This window comes from Lolium perenne, chromosome 4, assembly GCF_019359855.2.
Source record: "Lolium perenne isolate Kyuss_39 chromosome 4, Kyuss_2.0, whole genome shotgun sequence".
Classification (NCBI taxonomy): Eukaryota; Viridiplantae; Streptophyta; class Magnoliopsida; order Poales; family Poaceae; genus Lolium; species Lolium perenne.
Window position 1 is genome coordinate 5,600,050 of NC_067247.2, and position 16,945 is coordinate 5,616,994.

General features: G+C 51.6%; 2 protein-coding genes across 2 annotated transcripts; both read left to right on the forward strand.

The window, feature by feature from the left end:
* The first annotated feature begins 2,900 nt into the window (after positions 1 to 2,900).
* Positions 2,901 to 9,068, forward strand: LOC127349402 (uncharacterized). The gene is made up of 4 exons (XM_051375148.2): positions 2,901 to 3,266; positions 3,352 to 3,458; positions 7,688 to 8,054; positions 8,146 to 9,068. Exons 1-4 carry the CDS (start codon positions 2,937 to 2,939, stop codon positions 8,851 to 8,853), a joined length of 1,512 nt encoding a protein of 503 aa, XP_051231108.2. The 5' UTR covers positions 2,901 to 2,936; the 3' UTR covers positions 8,854 to 9,068.
* Positions 5,909 to 7,103, forward strand: LOC139830797 (uncharacterized). The gene is made up of 4 exons (XM_071819625.1): positions 5,909 to 6,151; positions 6,234 to 6,407; positions 6,510 to 6,620; positions 6,738 to 7,103. The coding sequence occupies exons 1-4, from the start codon at positions 5,967 to 5,969 to the stop codon at positions 7,069 to 7,071; spliced, it is 804 nt and encodes a 267-aa protein (XP_071675726.1). The 5' UTR covers positions 5,909 to 5,966; the 3' UTR covers positions 7,072 to 7,103.
* Positions 9,069 to 16,945: the final 7,877 nt, after the last annotated feature.

The following is a 16,945-nucleotide window of genomic DNA, read 5'->3' on the forward strand; positions in this document are numbered from 1 at the left end:
TCCCCAATACACAGACCATTTTGGTTCCATACACAAGTGCGATAATAGACAAAACTTACACTAGGTCTATTGTGGATATTCCAATGGAACATACGGCGGGGCTTGGGGGGTGCATCTGAATTTACCAGAAAACAACTAAGAATCTCCATTCCAAACACTATGATCAGTTGACGCGGCACACCCTAAAAGCACTTGCTGACACACAAATTCGTTTGGTTCCAACTTGTAAGCATGCGGCCACGGAAAAGCAATACGAGAGAAGGATGGATCCCATGATGAATACCTTGAAGGAGCCGCCGATGCTGGAGCTCCTGGTCCCTGAGGAAACGGCAGCCGTAGCGTTCTGCTCCTCCGTGAACAGCTGCACCATCATCTCGTCGTCGATGTCCATCGCGGCAATCCGACCAACACCTTGCGGGCGGGTCGGTTGGGCGGCGGTGGCGGCGACCTCTGTTCCGGTCGAAACAGCAGCCGTCGGTCGATGGGGTAGCAGAGGTGTCGATGGATAGCGGTTCCTGGATAGGCGGCGGTGTCGATTGCAAGTAGGGGCCGCGAGAGCGACGGTGGCGATCTAGAGTGGGAGTCGGCTCGGCGGGGGTGGGAGGTGGGGAAAGCGGCGCGTTTGGCTGGCATAAGGGCCTCGCGGGCGATTTCTTACGTGGACGAGGACGAAGGGGCCGGCACGGGTGTTGGGATTTGCCCACGGATCAATCACATCAAACTAGACGAACACACGCAGATACAAAATTTATCGCCAAGGGTGCGTGTCGCACCCTCTAAACTATTCTTTATTGCTTTTCTAATTTTCTTTTGGTACAACTCGATTACAGAAACCCACGTACTGCTGTGTATATATATACACGAACAGCCGACCTGACCACGTCCTAAACCTACTCTAACACGTAGACACACACACGGACCATGTACTAATCCTAACCGGAATACTACAGTACTACTACCTTAGACCCTTTTCTTTGTACTAGCTAGCTGGACTACTACGACCAATTCCAAGACGACTCGAACTGCAGCCACACACACGGCAACTTGACACTAAACGAAACAACTCTAACTCTAATATGATTAAGGCAAGATTATTGCTAACAATCTCCTCCTAATCTTGACTATGTCGCATCCTCATACTCCTACCGATGTCGACTCTCGCAGCTTCACGTCTCCTTCTTCATTATCTTCATTGTCATGTCCGTACAGTCAGTATGACCACGCAGGAAACATGCAGTGCACTTCCTTTGCTCTGCAATGTTTTGCCACCGCCATTGCCGGCCATCCCGCACTCGGTTCGCACATAGTGCCAGCGCTATTGCGGTCCTCGCACTCGGTTCGCACCATACTCCTCTTGTACTTGCGCACAGTAGCTTCTCCTCCTACTGCACACACACCTCCTCGCTTTACGGTAGCTTTCCCTACCACCGTCCGCCTTCGGCATCGCACCGAACCCTGCTGGCCGCAACCAGGACGCTCCACGAGGACATGGACATAACTCACGGAACACCGTGCACACCTCACACACTTGACGCGCTTCAACTGCAACAAATCTTCACGGAGACGAGCACTTTGACACAACGACGACTCATTGACACGACGACGACCGCACGTGTAGACGTGGACACACTTGACTCTTTGACTCATCCGACTCCTCCGAAGACGATCTTGACGAGACTCCCGGCACCACACCTCGGCACCACCTCTCCCGTCAACGATCATCCGCAGCTCCACCACCTTGCGACGACAACTCTCCGCCGTCTCCTCCTTGTCGTTCCGCCGAACGACGATCGCCCGCCCCGAGGCGCTAGTACGGGTCGCCTCCCCGGGGCAAGCGTAGCTTCAAATCTTCGACCTCGCTCTGATACCAATTGTTGGGATTTGCCCACGGATCAATCACATCAAACTAGACGAACACACGCAGATACAAAATTTATCGCCAAGGGTGCGTGTCGCACCCTCTAAACTATTCTTTATTGCTTTTCTAATTTTCTTTTGGTACAACTCGATTACAGAAACCCACGTACTGCTGTGTATATATATACACGAACAGCCGACCTGACCACGTCCTAAACCTACTCTAACACGTAGACACACACACGGACCATGTACTAATCCTAACCGGAATACTACAGTACTACTACCTTAGACCCTTTTCTTTGTACTAGCTAGCTGGACTACTACGACCAATTCCAAGACGACTCGAACTGCAGCCACACACACGGCAACTTGACACTAAACGAAACAACTCTAACTCTAATATGATTAAGGCAAGATTATTGCTAACAACGGGTTGCCGGTGTGAGCCCAAAAACGACGCTGACCCGCAAATAGCTATGGGAGCCGCTATCGGAGCCACATGTGGAGATGCTCTAAGCCGAGCTAGCAGGAAAGATTGTGAGGGCAGCATAAGCTGAGGTGGTGAACTAGGTTCAGCATGATGCAAGACCCCCATCAAACCTGGCCCCGATCGAATCACACTGCCGATCGTCTGATTTGTCCTCCTCTTTCACATCTTAGGAGCACATAGGTGCAGCGCTTGGCGGTGTATCCCACCAAATTTAGTTATATATAAGGGATATAAACGTTTGTTGATTGATGCATGCAGGGAGATCATGCACGCGGTATGGAACCCCGCCAAGATTTTGTAAGCCCATCTGGTCCATCACGCATCAACATGACCCGATCGACTGGAATGGAACACGCCCAAGGGGAGGCGGAGGCAATCCGATAGATCGAATAGACAGTCAAGACCAAGCGCGCCTTTTCTTTTCTTTTCTTTTCTTCTATTGAAAGGAAAAGCCAAAGCCAAAGCTAAAGCGCCAAAAGGCAAAGGGGAGCGGACAGGAAGCATGCAGGAAAGAGAAAAGCGCCTCGAAGCGCCGCTCTGTCCTCCCATCCAAGACTGCCGTTAACGTTTCTTCCATCGGAGCAAAATGGAAGACGCGACGCCACTTGGTTTCTTCCAGCGGATATCCACCTGCGACGTGTCCCTAAGGAAGCGGCAGCGGCAGATGCGTGATCGCGCCATGGCCTCCTCCGACCCTGCGGCGCCACTTCTTTTGCTGCCACCGCCGGGGCCTGCGCCGGTGTCATCAGAGGCCATGTCCAAGCCGAGCCCCACGATCGTCGACAACATCCTGGGCATGCTCAGGTCTGGCCAGGCCTTCATTCGCGGCGCCTTCCCCTTCTGGGGCAACTCCGGATACGCGACTCCTCCCAGGCAGACGCCGCCGCCGCAGGGGCAGAACCACCACAACCGGCCTGTACGTACGCCCTTCTCGCCACCAGCAGCATCATCAGATCGTCCTTGTTGCCTGTCTCACGGGCCGGCATTGCCTTTGGCTACAGGGTGAAATCATGAAGCGGCTGCAGCGCGAAACATTCCCCGATGTCATGAGGCTCATGGACAAGCACGAGCAGATCGAGCGCATCCTCTCCATGTACATGAACGGCAAGGGCACTGGTGGAAAAACAGGCTTCGGGTGAGCCCCATAAGTCGCGATGCTGCAGGATCCGCGACAAATGGTACCTTTAGTCGCGGTTCGGGAGGAGAACCGCGACCAAAGGCCTGGGCCCAGGGCGCTCGGTGGCCAGCCGGTGCACGTGGGGGGTCTTTAGTCGCGGTTGGCCAGGCCAACCGCGACTAAAGGTGCCCGAAGGCCTTTAGTCGCGGTTGGCCAGGCCAACCGGGACTAAAGCCCCTCCCCTATATATATCCATCCAGCAGCCAACACTTAGCCATTTGGTGCCATTCTCTTCACAAGCTCACAAGTGGGTGTTAGGTTTGCTTTTGGTTCCTCTTATGCACATAAGGTGTTTGATGAAATGCCCCAAGAGCATGAAACAAACATGATATGAAGTGTTGGAGCCACACTTGAGCTTTCTCATTTATTTTTTCCTCCTCGATCGCGGTTAGCAACTTGAACCTTTGATGTGTCGTTGATAAAATGTGCATGTGTGTGTAGTTCATTGTTTAATTTATATTGTTTGTAGCTAGTTAGTTTAACAAATGCATGATGGTTAATTATATATTTTATATTATAATAATGCAGATGAATCGACAATGGATGTACGGTAACCGACTCTCCGGCGAGTTCAGTGCGGGTTTGAAAGATTTCCTCGTAGTGGCTAATGCGAACAAGCAGGAGGGTTTTGTTATCTGTCCATGTGTTAAATGTAAGAATCAGAAGGGTTACTCTTCCTCAAGAGATGTTCACATGCACCTGCTTCGGCACGGTTTCATGCCAAGCTATAATTGTTGGACCAAGCATGGAGAAAGAGGGGTTATAATGGAAGAAGATGAAGAAGGGGATGATTTCATCGATGAAAGCTATCTTGCTCATTTCGGTGATACTTTCATGGAGGATGCTGAAGGTGAAGGGGAAGGTGAAGGGGAAGGTGAAGAAGAGGCACGTGATGATCCCGTTGATGATCTTGGTCGGACCATTGCTGATGCACGGAGACGCTGCGAAACTGAAAAAGAGAGGGAGAATTTGGATCGCATGTTAGAGGATCACAGGAAGGCGCTGTACCCCGGATGCGATGATGGTCTGAAAAAGCTGGGCTGCACACCGGATTTGCTGGAGATGGAAGGCACGGCAGGTGTAGCTGACTCGGCATTTGAAAACTTGCTGAAAATGTTGCAGAATATGAGTCCAAAGAATAACGCGTTGCCCGCCACTACGTACGCACCAAAGAAGGTTGACTGCCCTCTAGGTTTAGAGGTTCGAAGATACATGCATGCATCAACGATCGCATCCTCTACCGCGGTGAATACGAGAATTTGAATGAATGCCCAGTATGCACCGCATTGCGTTATAAGATCGAGGCGATGACCCTGGTGACGATGTTGAGGGCCGAAACCCAGGAAGAGGGTTCCCGCCAAGGTGATGTGGTATGCTCCTATAATACCACGGTTGAAACGTCTGTTCAGGAACAAAGAGCATGCCAAGTTGTTGCGATGGCACAAAGAGGACCGTAAGTCGGACGGGGAGTTGAGACACCCCGCAGATGGAACGCAATGGAGAAAGATCGACAGAGAGTTCAAAGATTTTGCAGCTGACGCAAGGAACATAAGATTTGGTCTAAGTACGGATGGCATGAATCCTTTTGGCGAGCAGAGCTCCAGCCATAGTACCTGGCCCGTGACTCTATGCATCTACAACCTTCCTCCTTGGTTGTGCATGAAGCGGAAGTTCATTATGATGCCAGTGCTCATCCAAGGTCCGAAGCAACCCGGCAACGACATCGATGTGTACCTAAGGCCATTAGTTGATGAACTTTTACAGCTGTGGGGCAGACCTGGTGTCCGTGTGTGGGATGAGCACAAAGAAGAGGAATTTGACCTACGAGCGTTGCTTTTCGTAACCATCAACGATTGGCCTGCTCTTAGTAACCTTTCGGGACTGTCAAATAAGGGATACAATGCATGCACGCACTGCTTACATGAGACTGAAAGTGTACATTTGCCAAATTGTAAGAAGAACGTGTACCTTGGGCATCGTCGATTTCTTCCGAAAGGTCATCCAGTAAGAAAGAAAGGCAAGCATTACAACGGCAAGGCAGATCACCGGCCGAAGCCTGCGGAACACACTGGTGCTGAGGTATTTGATATGGTCAAGGGTTTGAAAGTCATCTTTGGAAAGGGTCCTGGCGGACAATCAGTTCCGAAGGGAGCTGACGGGCACGTAGCCATGTGGAAGAAGAAATCTATATTCTGGGAGCTAGAATATTGGAAAGTCCTAGAAGTCCGCTCTGCAATCGACGTGATGCACGTTACGAAGAATATTTGCGTGAACATCCTAAGCTTCTTGGGCGTGTATGGGAAGTCAAATGATACAAAGGAAGCACGGCAGGACCAGCAAAGTTTGAAAGACCCTGATGACCGGCATCCGGAAGTATTTACATATGTGAAGAATGGCCCTCTCGTCGAGCCTGCGCAGGAAGGGGATCTACCTCGACAAATGCTAGGTCTGCTAAATTGGTACAAGGGTTACATAAAACATAAAAACGCCAAAGACTATATCTATGCGGAAGTTAGATATGAGCATCACTTCAAACATTACTGGGTACAAATTCCTCTGAGTGAATTGTTCCAGCTGTTCAATCTGCGCGACCTCGACAAATCTATCATCAGTTGCTACGTTCTGTAAGTGATTTATTAATTTCTACCCCATCTCGTTCATTGCCTGCACTGTCCTAACTATCTTGTTGTGTACGCTATTATGCAGAATGAAGAAGCGGGAAATGCGAATAAGGAACATCCATGATGTTGGGTTCATTGACCCACACATCGTTAATTCACATGTGTTAGAACACCACCCCGCCGACGTGGAGGATGACCTGTGGCGGTTTATTAGAAAACAGCAACAGAAAAGTGATATTCTATTTCCTTACCATTTTGGGTGAGTGTTTCTGTCTTGAGCACATTCTCTTTTGTTTACTCCATGCATGGTATGTGGCTAATCGATGAGTTATGCATGACTGTGCATGTATCGTGTCCGCAGGTTCCACTGGATTCTTATGGTAATTAAAGTTCAGACCTCCTCAGTTCTCGTCCACGACTCTCTGAATATGGATCCGGCGCTTTGGGGCGACATGAGAAAAATGTTGCAAAAGTAATTATTTTCATTCATTTGCGCTCTATATCGATCGGCCTATTTCGTTCATCATTTCCTAATATCAAGTAACTAATTAATAACTCTCTTGTTTATTTAATTTTCTTTGCCTCGTAGGGTTTGGAGACGGTTCGTAGATACCAAGGTCGGTGAATTCAAAAAAGAGCTATCTTTTAAAATGGCAGTGCGGACGACTGGGGATACTCAGCCACCGGGGACCAATCTATGTGGATACTATGTTTGTGAGAGGATCCGGAGATACTGCAATGAGCGGGACCAGACGTGTGAGAACAACATCCTGAGGAATAACCTCCGGAAGACGCTTAGTCCAGAAGCTCGCTTCCGACCACTTCAAGAGGAACTAGCTGGATGGTTGGCGAGGGAAGTCATCGATCCTAGAGGAGAACACTATTACGATGACGTAGAACTTTATATGCACCAGAATTTGTAACTAACTTGTTCAAAATTGTATATGGTCATCCGATATTGAATATATATTGTATATGGTGATCCGATATTGAATATATATTGTATATTCCTCTTGAATTCTTTTTGGTTCTAATTTCAAATTTGTTTGAAATTGTACATTCATATGCATGTATGTATACAGTACCGTAGAATATGTGAAACTCCTTCAAAATTAAAACCCAAAAGAAATAAAATAATACAAATTAAAAAGAAACCAGATTTAGGGGGAGGGGGGCTAAAACCCTAAACCCTGCGGAGGCCTTTAGTCGCGGTTGGCCTAAATATGTGAAACTCCTTCAGAATTAAAACCCAAAAGAAATAAAATAATACAAATTAAAAAGAAACCAGATTTAGGGGGAGGGGGGCTAAAACCCTAAACCCTGCGGAGGCCTTTAGTCGCGGCTGGCCAGAAGAACCGCGACTAAAGGTCCTCCGCCCTGGCGCTCGCCTGCGGCCCACGTGGACGGGCCTTTAGTCGCGGTTCGTAAGGAACCGCGACTAAAGGGGGGGGCCTTTAGTCGCGCAGCTTTGGTCGCGGTTGCGCCACCGCGACTAATGGCAGTTGCCAACCGCGACCAAAGCCCTTTTTTCCACCAGTGGGGCTTCCACTTCCCTGACCTCCCCGTCCGGGTCAAGGTCGCGCTCGAAGCTGTCGGCGCGCTGCTCCTCGTGGACGACCAGGAGTTTGATCACGCCAGAAAGATCCTTGGCGTGGCTGGGAACAGGACGGGCCTCAGCTCCAGGTTCGTCTTGGAGTCCAAGACCAGGGGCAAGGACACCGTAGGTGCAGAGATCTCCACCATGCTCGGGACAGGGGCGATCGTCGGGGAGGAGGACACCGGGAGGAGGCCTCTAGAGCTGACCAGGTTGCAGTACTGCGCCCACATCAATGACTGGCTGTCCATGATCCTGGTTCCGTTCGGAGCTCAGTGCAATGGCTTCTTGCACGGAACAAGCTTGATCGAGGTAACGTAACTAACGTACGTGTCCCCTGATCGACTAGCATATCATCTGCTGGCCGTCCGATCCGCTTATGCCGGCGAGCTTTTCTTGGCAGAATCTCCGGAGCCAGGCCTCTCTCGACGGCCCACCTTCCTTCATGGAGCAACACAACTGCGCCGCCGGTTTGAGCATGAAGGGATCCAACTTCACCGTGTCGCTCGCAGAGCTCATCTTCGGATCAGGGGCACAGGAATTAAGCGATGACCATGGGGTGGCAAACCGCATAACATCGTTCGGGCAGGTGCGCTACGAGCCAGCCCAAGATGTCAAGCTCAGCTTGTCGGGGCTATGGCAGATCCGCCCGTCCTCGTCCCGGTTCAACAACCTCGGGACGCTTGCTGTTCCCTTTGGCAGCCTAAAACCACAAATCAACACTTCTCCGGCGACTCATCTTGGATCCAACGTGATGGCAGCTGCTGGCACTCTTGCTCCCAGCAGGTCTGCCCAGTCGATGGCGGCAATATTGGTGGACTGTGAGCTGTTTGAGGCCATGAGAGCACAAGGCTGGGTTGAGATGGAAGGGTGGTCCGGCCGTGGGCCGGTGCGGTGGGGATGCTGCCTCTCCGACACCCCGGAACACGAGCTCGGGTGGGGAGTGAGAATGGGCGGCACGGCGGAGGGGGAGACGCACCGCCCGCACCTTGAAGGATTCCTCAGCTTCAACCTCGGCAGGGGCGGCAAGCTGCAGCCCGGCCTCGTGTACGTCATGGAGGGGCAGAAGCGGACGCCGGCGCTAGTCCTGCGGTCGTCGTGGTTCATGTGATACTTGCAGCTTCAGCCACTTTTGATGGTTTCTTCTTGGTTTGCCCTCTCGGTTCTTCCCTGTAGCTGCAGCTGTGTACTTGTTTGGTTGCCTGCCTGTTTGACTACTCAGCAGCTAGTGAACACGCTGGGGTTGACTGCAAATCTTGGCAGTTGGTGGCATGGAATGCTTAAGCTGTGAAAAATGAAAATGTCCCCACTGATTCGCTTCGCTTTTGCTGGGTTTTTTATGGGCAAGCTTGACTTTTTGTTTTTTGAAACGGATCAGGAGGATCGTCGCCACAAAAGTTCCAATCCAAGTTCCGGCGCCGTATTCGGAAATGGGATAGTCAGTCGATCACGGAAATGAGGGACGTTGGGGTGCCGCCCTCCTCGGCGGGGAAACCGCCAGTCAGGGCCGTGGATCGTCGTCGTCGTCTTCCACGCCCTCCCGCACTCCACCTCCGTTGGTTGCGATGTCGCCCTCATCGTGGCGGGTGGAGACCTCTCAGCCGATCGACCATCTTTCGCGGAGGTCGCGGCTAGGCCTCGGCCGCCCATGGCGGGGTCTCAGCCGCCGCCGTGGGGTGGCCAATGGGCAGCAGGCCGCTCAAGTTTTGGGGTTCCAGGGTCAAGTTCAGCTGAACCTTGCCGGTCCAGACAGCATCCTAGCTTTTCCGCTTTCACAGGGACAAGCGCTGCAGGGTCAGGGGATCCAGAAGTTCTACCAGTATGCGAATGTGCCGCAAGGGTTTGCTCAGCAGGGTCAGTCCCAGCCCCAATTCCAGTTGCCAGGCCCTATGCCGACTGTTCCCAGCAGCCGCAGTTCGCCCCCCCAGCCTTTCTTCGGCGCAGATGTTGCCGCCTCAATCTGTGGGGCCTGTTCTAGAGGCATCGTCTGGTATCATCACCGTCCCTGCAGGGGGATACGTGCCCAACAATCCCCCTAAAGGCAAGAAAGGTACTTGGCGTTGGAAGTGTTCCGATGACTCGCACGCGTCCAACGATTGCAAGGTCAAGCACTACTGTTACATCTGTGATAAGGTTGCACTAGTAGAAAAAGGGGCTTCCATACCATTCCATTAGTTCCCAAAATATTTGAACCGCTACTAATGTGGTCTTTAGTCGCGGTTCTGCAGGCGAACCGCGACCGAAGGTCTGGGCCCAGCGGGCTCGGTCGACAGCTGGTGTACGGGCGTGCCTTTAGTCCCGGTTGGCCTGGCCAACCGCGACTAAAGGTCCTGGACCCAGCGGGCTCGGTCGACAGCTGGTGTACGGGCGTGCCTTTAGTCGCGGTTGGCGCCCACCCCTATAAATACAGTTCAGCACACTTCACTTAGCAACTTGGTGTTCCACTTCTATTCACAAGGGGTGGTGGGTTTGGCTTTGATCCTCTTATGCACACAAGGTGTTCGATAAAATACCCGAGAGCATGAAACAAACATGATATGAAGTGTCCGAGCCACACTTAAGCTTTCTTGTTTATTTTTCCTCCTCGATCGCGGTTAGCAACTTGAACCTTTCATGTGTCATTGATAAAATATGCATGTGTGTATTTCATAGTTTAATTTCTATTATTTCTAGCTAGTTAATTAGTTTAACAAATGCATGATGGTTAATTATATACTTTATATAATAATAATGCAGATGAATCGGCAATGGATGTACGGTGACCGACTCTGTGATGAGTTCATTACGGGTTTGAATGATTTCCTCGCAGTGGCTAATGCGAACAAGCAGGGGGGTTTTGTTATATGTCCATGTGCTGGCTGTAAGAATCAGAAGGGTTACTCTTCCTCAAGAACCGTTCACGTGCACCTGCTTCGGCACGGTTTCATGCCAAGCTATAATTGTTGGACCAAGCATGGAGAAAGAGGGGTTAGAATGGAAGAAGATGAAGAAGGGGATGATATCGATGACAACTATCCTGATCATTTCGGTGATACTTTCATGGAGGATGCTGAAAGAGGGGAATGTGAAGGGGAAGGTGAAGAAGAGGCACGTGATGAGCCCGCTGATGATCTTGGTCGGACCATTACTGATGCACGAAGACGCTGCGAAACTGAAAAGGAGAGGGAGAATTTGGATCGCATGTTAGAGGATCACAAAAAGTCGCTGTACCCAGGATGCGATAATGGTCTGAAAAAGCTGGGCTGCACACTGGATTTGCTTAAATGGAAAGCACATGAAGGTCTATCTGACTCAAGATTTGAAAAGTTGTTGAAAATGTTGAAGAATATGTTTCCAAAGAATAACGAGTTGCCGCCAGTACGTACGAAGCAAAGAAGGTTGTCTGCCCTCTAGGTTTAGAGGTTCAGAAGATACATGCATGCATTAACGATTGCATCCTCTACCGCGGTGAATACGAGAATTTGAATGAATGCCCGGTATGCACTGCATTGCGTTATAAGATCAGAGGAGATGACCCTGGTGACGATGTTGAGGGCGAGAAACCCAGGAAGAGGGTTCCCGCCAAGGTGATGTGGTATGCTCCTATAATACCACTGTTGAAACGTCTGTTCAGGAACAAAGAGCATGCCAAGTTGTTACGATGGCACAAAGAGGACCGTAAGTCGGACGGGGAGTTGAGACACCCCGCTGATGGAACACAATGGAGAAAGATCGACAGAGAGTTCAAAGATTTTGCAGCTGACGCAAGGAACATAAGATTTGGTCTAAGTACAGATGGCATGAATCCTTTTGGCGAGCAGAGCTCCAGCCATAGCACCTGGCCCGTGACTCTGTGCATCTACAACCTTCCTCCTTGGTTGTGCATGAAGCGGAAGTTCATTATGATGTCAGTGCTCATCCAAGGTCCGAAGCAACCCGGCAACGACATCGATGTGTACCTAAGGCCATTAGTTGATGAACTTTTACAGTTGTGGGGCAGACCTGGTGTATGTGTGTGGGATGAGCACAAAGAAGAGAAATTTAACCTACGAGCGTTGCTTTTCGTAACCATCAATGATTGGCCTGCTCTTAGTAACCTTTCGGGACAGACAAATAAGGGATACAATGCATGCACGCACGGCTTACATGAGACTGAAAGTATATATTTGGGTAATTGTAAGAAGAATGTGTACCTGGGGCATCGTCGATTTCTTGCCCGACATCATAACTTAAGAAAGAAAGGCAAGCATTTCAACGGCAAGGCAGATCACCGGCCGAAGCCTGCGGAATGTACTGGTGCTGATGTATTTGATATGGTCAAGGATTTGAAAGTCATCTTTGGAAAGGGTCCTGGCGGACAATCAGTTCCGCAGGGAGTTGACGGGCACGCACCCATGTGGTAGAAGAAATCTATATTTTGGGAGCTAGAATATTGGAAAGTCCTAGATGTCCGCTTTGCAATCGACGTGATGCATGTTACGAAGAATATTTGCGTGAACCTGCTAAGCTTCTTGGGCGTGTATGGGAAGACAAATGATACAAAGGAAGCACGGCAGGACCAGCAACATTTGAAAGACCCAGAAGACCGGCATCCGGAACGGTTTCAAGGTCGTGCCAGCTACGCGCTTACCAAAGAAGAGAAGGTCATCTTTTTTGAATGCCTGAGCAGTATGAAGGTCCCGTCTGGCTTCTCGTCGTATATAAAGGGAATAATAAATATGGCGGAGAAAAAGTTCCAAAACCTGAAGTCTCACGACTGCCACGTGATTATGATGCAATTGCTTCCGATTGCTTTGAGGGGGCTCCTACCGGAAAATGTTCGAGTAGCCATTGTGAAGCTATGTGCATTCCTCAATGCAATCTCTCAGAAGGTAATCAATCCAGAAGATCTACCATGGTTACAGAACGATGTGGTCCAATGTCTTGTCAGTTTCGAGTTGGTGTTCCCACCATCCTTCTTCAATATTATGACGCACCTCCTGGTTCACCTAGTCGAAGAGATTTCCATTCTCGGTCTTGTATTTCTACACAATATGTTCCCCTTTGAGAGTGTTGTGGGTATACTTTATGGGTATATCAACGGCATGGTCAAGATCCGGCAAGCCCGGGTGGCCCACAATTGGTGATGAGGCATGTGGCCCATCGGGCGGCCCAGTTGCTGTAGATCATGAAGGATGAAGTCTAGCCCAGGAGCAGGAAGCCGGATCCCAACCGACCTACAAAGGAGGCCGGATCCGTGGAGGCCCATAAAGTATCTGGATCCAGTACGGTCTAGATGGAAGACGGATCCTTGACGTGCACGGCAATGTAATATTCCGTAGTTAGGCAACTTGTATTCCGGCTAGGACTCTCCGTGTAAACCCTAGATCCGGACATCTTTATAAGCCGGATCCTGGGAGCCCTAAGGGGCACAACCACAACTCATTGTAACAACGCGAAAGCGCCCAGATAATTTCAGACAAGCAGCAGTAGGCCCTGTCCTCGAGCAGGTGTTCCGAAGCTGGGTAAATCGCGTACCACCGTCCCGAGGACTCTCCACCCAATGGCCCCTACTTCTTCTCCCCCTCGTGAGGATCCCTCCCCCGAGGTACCGTCGAATAGGCAACGACAGTTGGCACCCACCGTGGGGCCTGCGGCGTCTGGAGGCCGGAACCGGGAGGGTTCTACCTTCGGAGGCATTGGCGACACCATCGCCGTGGGGCGCGTCTTGTACGCCGGCAATTTTCCGATCGTCCCTCGGGACGAGTGCTGGATTCCGGCTAGGACAAACCCCGTCAAGCTCTCCATAGTCCCGATTGGCGGGATACACATCTTCATCGGCGAGACCGCCGATTCCGACGAAAACGCTCTGGTAAGTCACGCTGACGCGACCGCCGTTGAGCAGGACGTTGTCGCGAAGATCCGATCTGAGATGCATGAGCTTCTTAAGGAAGGTTCCGCCTCTGATCCGGAAATTTCAAAGCCCACCCAATCCGCCCCTGAGCAGGAAATTACGGTGGAAGACCAATGCAGATCCGCCTGGGTCTCCCAGGTGTTAGAAAAGCAAAGGTGCCACTTCGTGCACTTCCTCGCACACACCGCAGGAACCGCTCCTCCCCTGGAAGAAGCTGGACCCATGCAGGTTGAGGCTACCAGAGATAGTGACGCCCCGGATCAGCAGGAGGCTGCCGGAGATAGCGCCGTTCCGGACCGTCAAGAGGATGCCGGAGAAAAGGAGGAATCGATCTTGGGCAACCTAAGCCCAACATCAGACGACGTTTCCACTATGAACACAGAAGAATACAATCGAGCCATGAAAGAGTTCGAAGATGAGGAGACAGCCGAGGCATAATCCGCTCCGCCTAAACAGGTCCTTGCAACCATAACTGGGCTGGAGCAGGAAACTGATGAAGAAACTCCGACTGGCGACGTGATCCTGGGCCAGTCCACTTCGGAAACTCCGCCTTCGCGACCTCGTTTCCGCGTTGCACTGGAATCCGGAGAAGGAAACATCTCCGGCCATACGGAATACATGACCGTAGATGAGCTTGTCAAACAGGCCGGCCGGGGTGCTATCGCACACTCGGAAATCCTCAACAAACCCATAACTCCGGACGAAGCCGCCAATCCTGAAGTTCTAGAAGTGAAAAGAAAGGAGATGCTGGCCACCGCCCAAGTATTTGCCAACACTGCAGCAGCAATGCTGGAGGAAAGGCAAGAGGCAGGAGCAGTGATGGAAAGTTTTCTCAAGAGAGAGCGCGAAGCCGCAAAATGCTTGGAAGAAGCTAAGAAACTCCGAGTGCGATGGGAAACCATGATGGAGGACGCTGGTAAGGAGGCAGATAGAATCCGCCGGGAGGCCATTGGCCCTCGAAAGATCAACTTCGCAACTCCCACAAATCAGCAGCCACTTGCCACCCCAAAGGACAATATGAAGAAAGCTGCGGAAATCTTGGCCAAGCAAGATGAGGAAATCGACATCGCGCACCTCTGCACGCTGGTAGCTTCAGCAATGTAGCAACAGAGTAAGGCTGACACTTCGCGCAGGTTGGAATCCAACCCGGATCTATGTATATCCACCGCGCAGAAGGACGCCTCTGGAAGACAGCATCGTGACGATGAATCGCACACCGGATCCTCAGAGCGCAGAAGGAGGACCAGAGAACATCCAAATCCGATCCCGGTACCCTCGAAAACACCTCCGACGGACCCAAGAAAGGGAAAGGATCCGATGTACACTGGAAGAGACAAGTACCGGAACCCATCACCTCCGCCACGACACCAGGCACCACCTCCGCCCCCTCGCCATCGTAGTCCAGTCGGAAACACCAGACCCCATGGGCCTGGCGGAATCAATATCCGCGACAACGTGGTCCCTCAGAGGAATCGGAACACGGAGCATGCGCCGGAACCTCGTCGGAGCCGGAACGAAGAACGCGAGCCAGAACGACGGAGGCGACCGCCATCATCGGGAAGGCAGCCACCGAAGCCGGAATCAGCAGAGTGATGGGCGTGGCGAATCCGAAGGCGGAAGCAAAAGGTCCCACAGGCCCCCTCGCAAATCTCCCTCCCCACCACCCAGTGGAGGAGGCGGAGGCGGAGGCCGGAGATCTCGCTCTCGCTCGAAGTCCCCCCGCTCCGGCCCACGCGACGCAAGGGAACGTCTCAACGAGTACAGATCTGAGTACATTGACCCAAAGTGCTTTGGCAGGATGATCCGAGAGGAGCTAGATCTGAAAGTCTTGAACCCTAAGTTACCCGGAAATCTGAAGCACTATGATGGCAGCGAAAGGCCCGACACCTGGATCGAAGACTACTTCAATGCAGTAAGCTTCGCCGGAGGGAACCAGAGAATCGCTTGCCGCATGCTCCAGTTGTACCTTATTGGTCCAGCTCGTACTTCGCTCGGCGACCTCCTGGAAAACACCATCTTTTGTTGGTTTGACATGAAGATAGCCTTCGAGAAGCACTTCAGGGGCACCTACAAAAGACCTGCCACAGCAAGCGACTTGCAAGCCTGTATCCAGAAGAAAGGTGAAACATCACGGAGTTTCCTCACACGATGGTTAGCAACCAGGAACGAGTGTGAGAATGTGGATAATAGCACAGCCATGCACGCCTTCATCGGTGGACTGCAAAGGGGAGGACTGCTCCGGCACAAGCTTACTTGCCTGAACAACGAAAACAAGTTAACGCTGGATGACATGATCGGCATCGCAAGTACTCACTCCGCCGCCGATGACGACGCAGGAGGAGAACTTGCCGCTACAGCCATACCCCTCCACCAACAGAAGAAAAATCGTGATAATGGCGGCAGCAACAGCAACAAGCGGAAAAATCCCCCGGATGACCAGAAGAGCGGCGGATCCGACATGGTCGCCATGGCGTTCCAACGCGGAGGTCAAGGAGGCGGAAGAGGCCGCGGACATGGGGCGGAGCCGGCAGGGGTCAACAGCGCACTGATGAGGTCACAGCTGCTGGATTCCGCGCTCCCCAAACGTATGAAGAATACCGGGACATGCCATGCCTGGCCCATATGGATCCGGCTACTGGCAAGTCCTCCCATACTAACCGAAACTGCAAGTGGGTCAATGATCTAAAAGGCGACCCGGAAGCAGGATACAAGCGAGCCCGGAAGCACCGCCCACGCGGCAAAGGAGGCAAGGGCAAGAACAAGGAAAAGGACGATGATAGTTCCGAGGCGATGGATGAGGACGATGCTTCGCCGGATCCTAAAGAGGCTTCCGCAGCAAACAAATCCAACCCCTTCGTCAAAAAGAGTGCTGGCGCCTACCACACTTTCCTCGGAACGCCCACAGTCCGTGCAAGCAAATCAGCTCTCCGGATCCTGAACGCCACAGTTCCGGCTGTGCCGCAGTATGTCAGGTGGTCAGAAAATCCTTGCACGTTTGACAGGGCGGATCATCCAACCATCATCCCAAAAGAGTGTTACGCGTTGGTTGTGAGTCCCCGCATTGATGGGTTTGATTTCTCCAAGTGCCTTATGGATGGCGGAGCCAGCTTGAATATCATGTACCTGGAGACTCTGGAGAAGATGCAGCTTACCAAGGAACAGCTCAAGCACAGCAACACTGAGTTTCACGGTGTGGTTCCGGGTAAAAAAGCTAATTCTCTGGGCAGTATCAGACTTCCCGTGGCCTTCGGCGATGTTAATAATTTCCGCGAAGAAATGATCACGTTCGAAGTTGGGCCTTTCAAGAGCTCCTACCACGTCATTTTCGGCA

Excerpts from the sequence above, each read along its gene's own strand:
- LOC127349402 (XM_051375148.2), top strand. The coding sequence starts at position 2,937 with ATGGAAGACGCGACGCCACTTGGTTTCTTCCAGCGGATATCCACCTGC. Across the intron at positions 3,267-3,351 it reads AGAACCACCACAACCGGCCT|GGTGAAATCATGAAGCGGCT; the intron begins GTACGTACGCCC and ends CTTTGGCTACAG. Across the intron at positions 3,459-7,687 it reads TCCATGTACATGAACGGCAA|GGGCTTCCACTTCCCTGACC; the intron begins GGGCACTGGTGG and ends TTTCCACCAGTG.
- LOC139830797 (XM_071819625.1), top strand. The coding sequence starts at position 5,967 with ATGCTAGGTCTGCTAAATTGGTACAAGGGTTACATAAAACATAAAAAC. Across the intron at positions 6,152-6,233 it reads ATCATCAGTTGCTACGTTCT|AATGAAGAAGCGGGAAATGC; the intron begins GTAAGTGATTTA and ends GCTATTATGCAG. Across the intron at positions 6,621-6,737 it reads ATGAGAAAAATGTTGCAAAA|GGTTTGGAGACGGTTCGTAG; the intron begins GTAATTATTTTC and ends TTTGCCTCGTAG.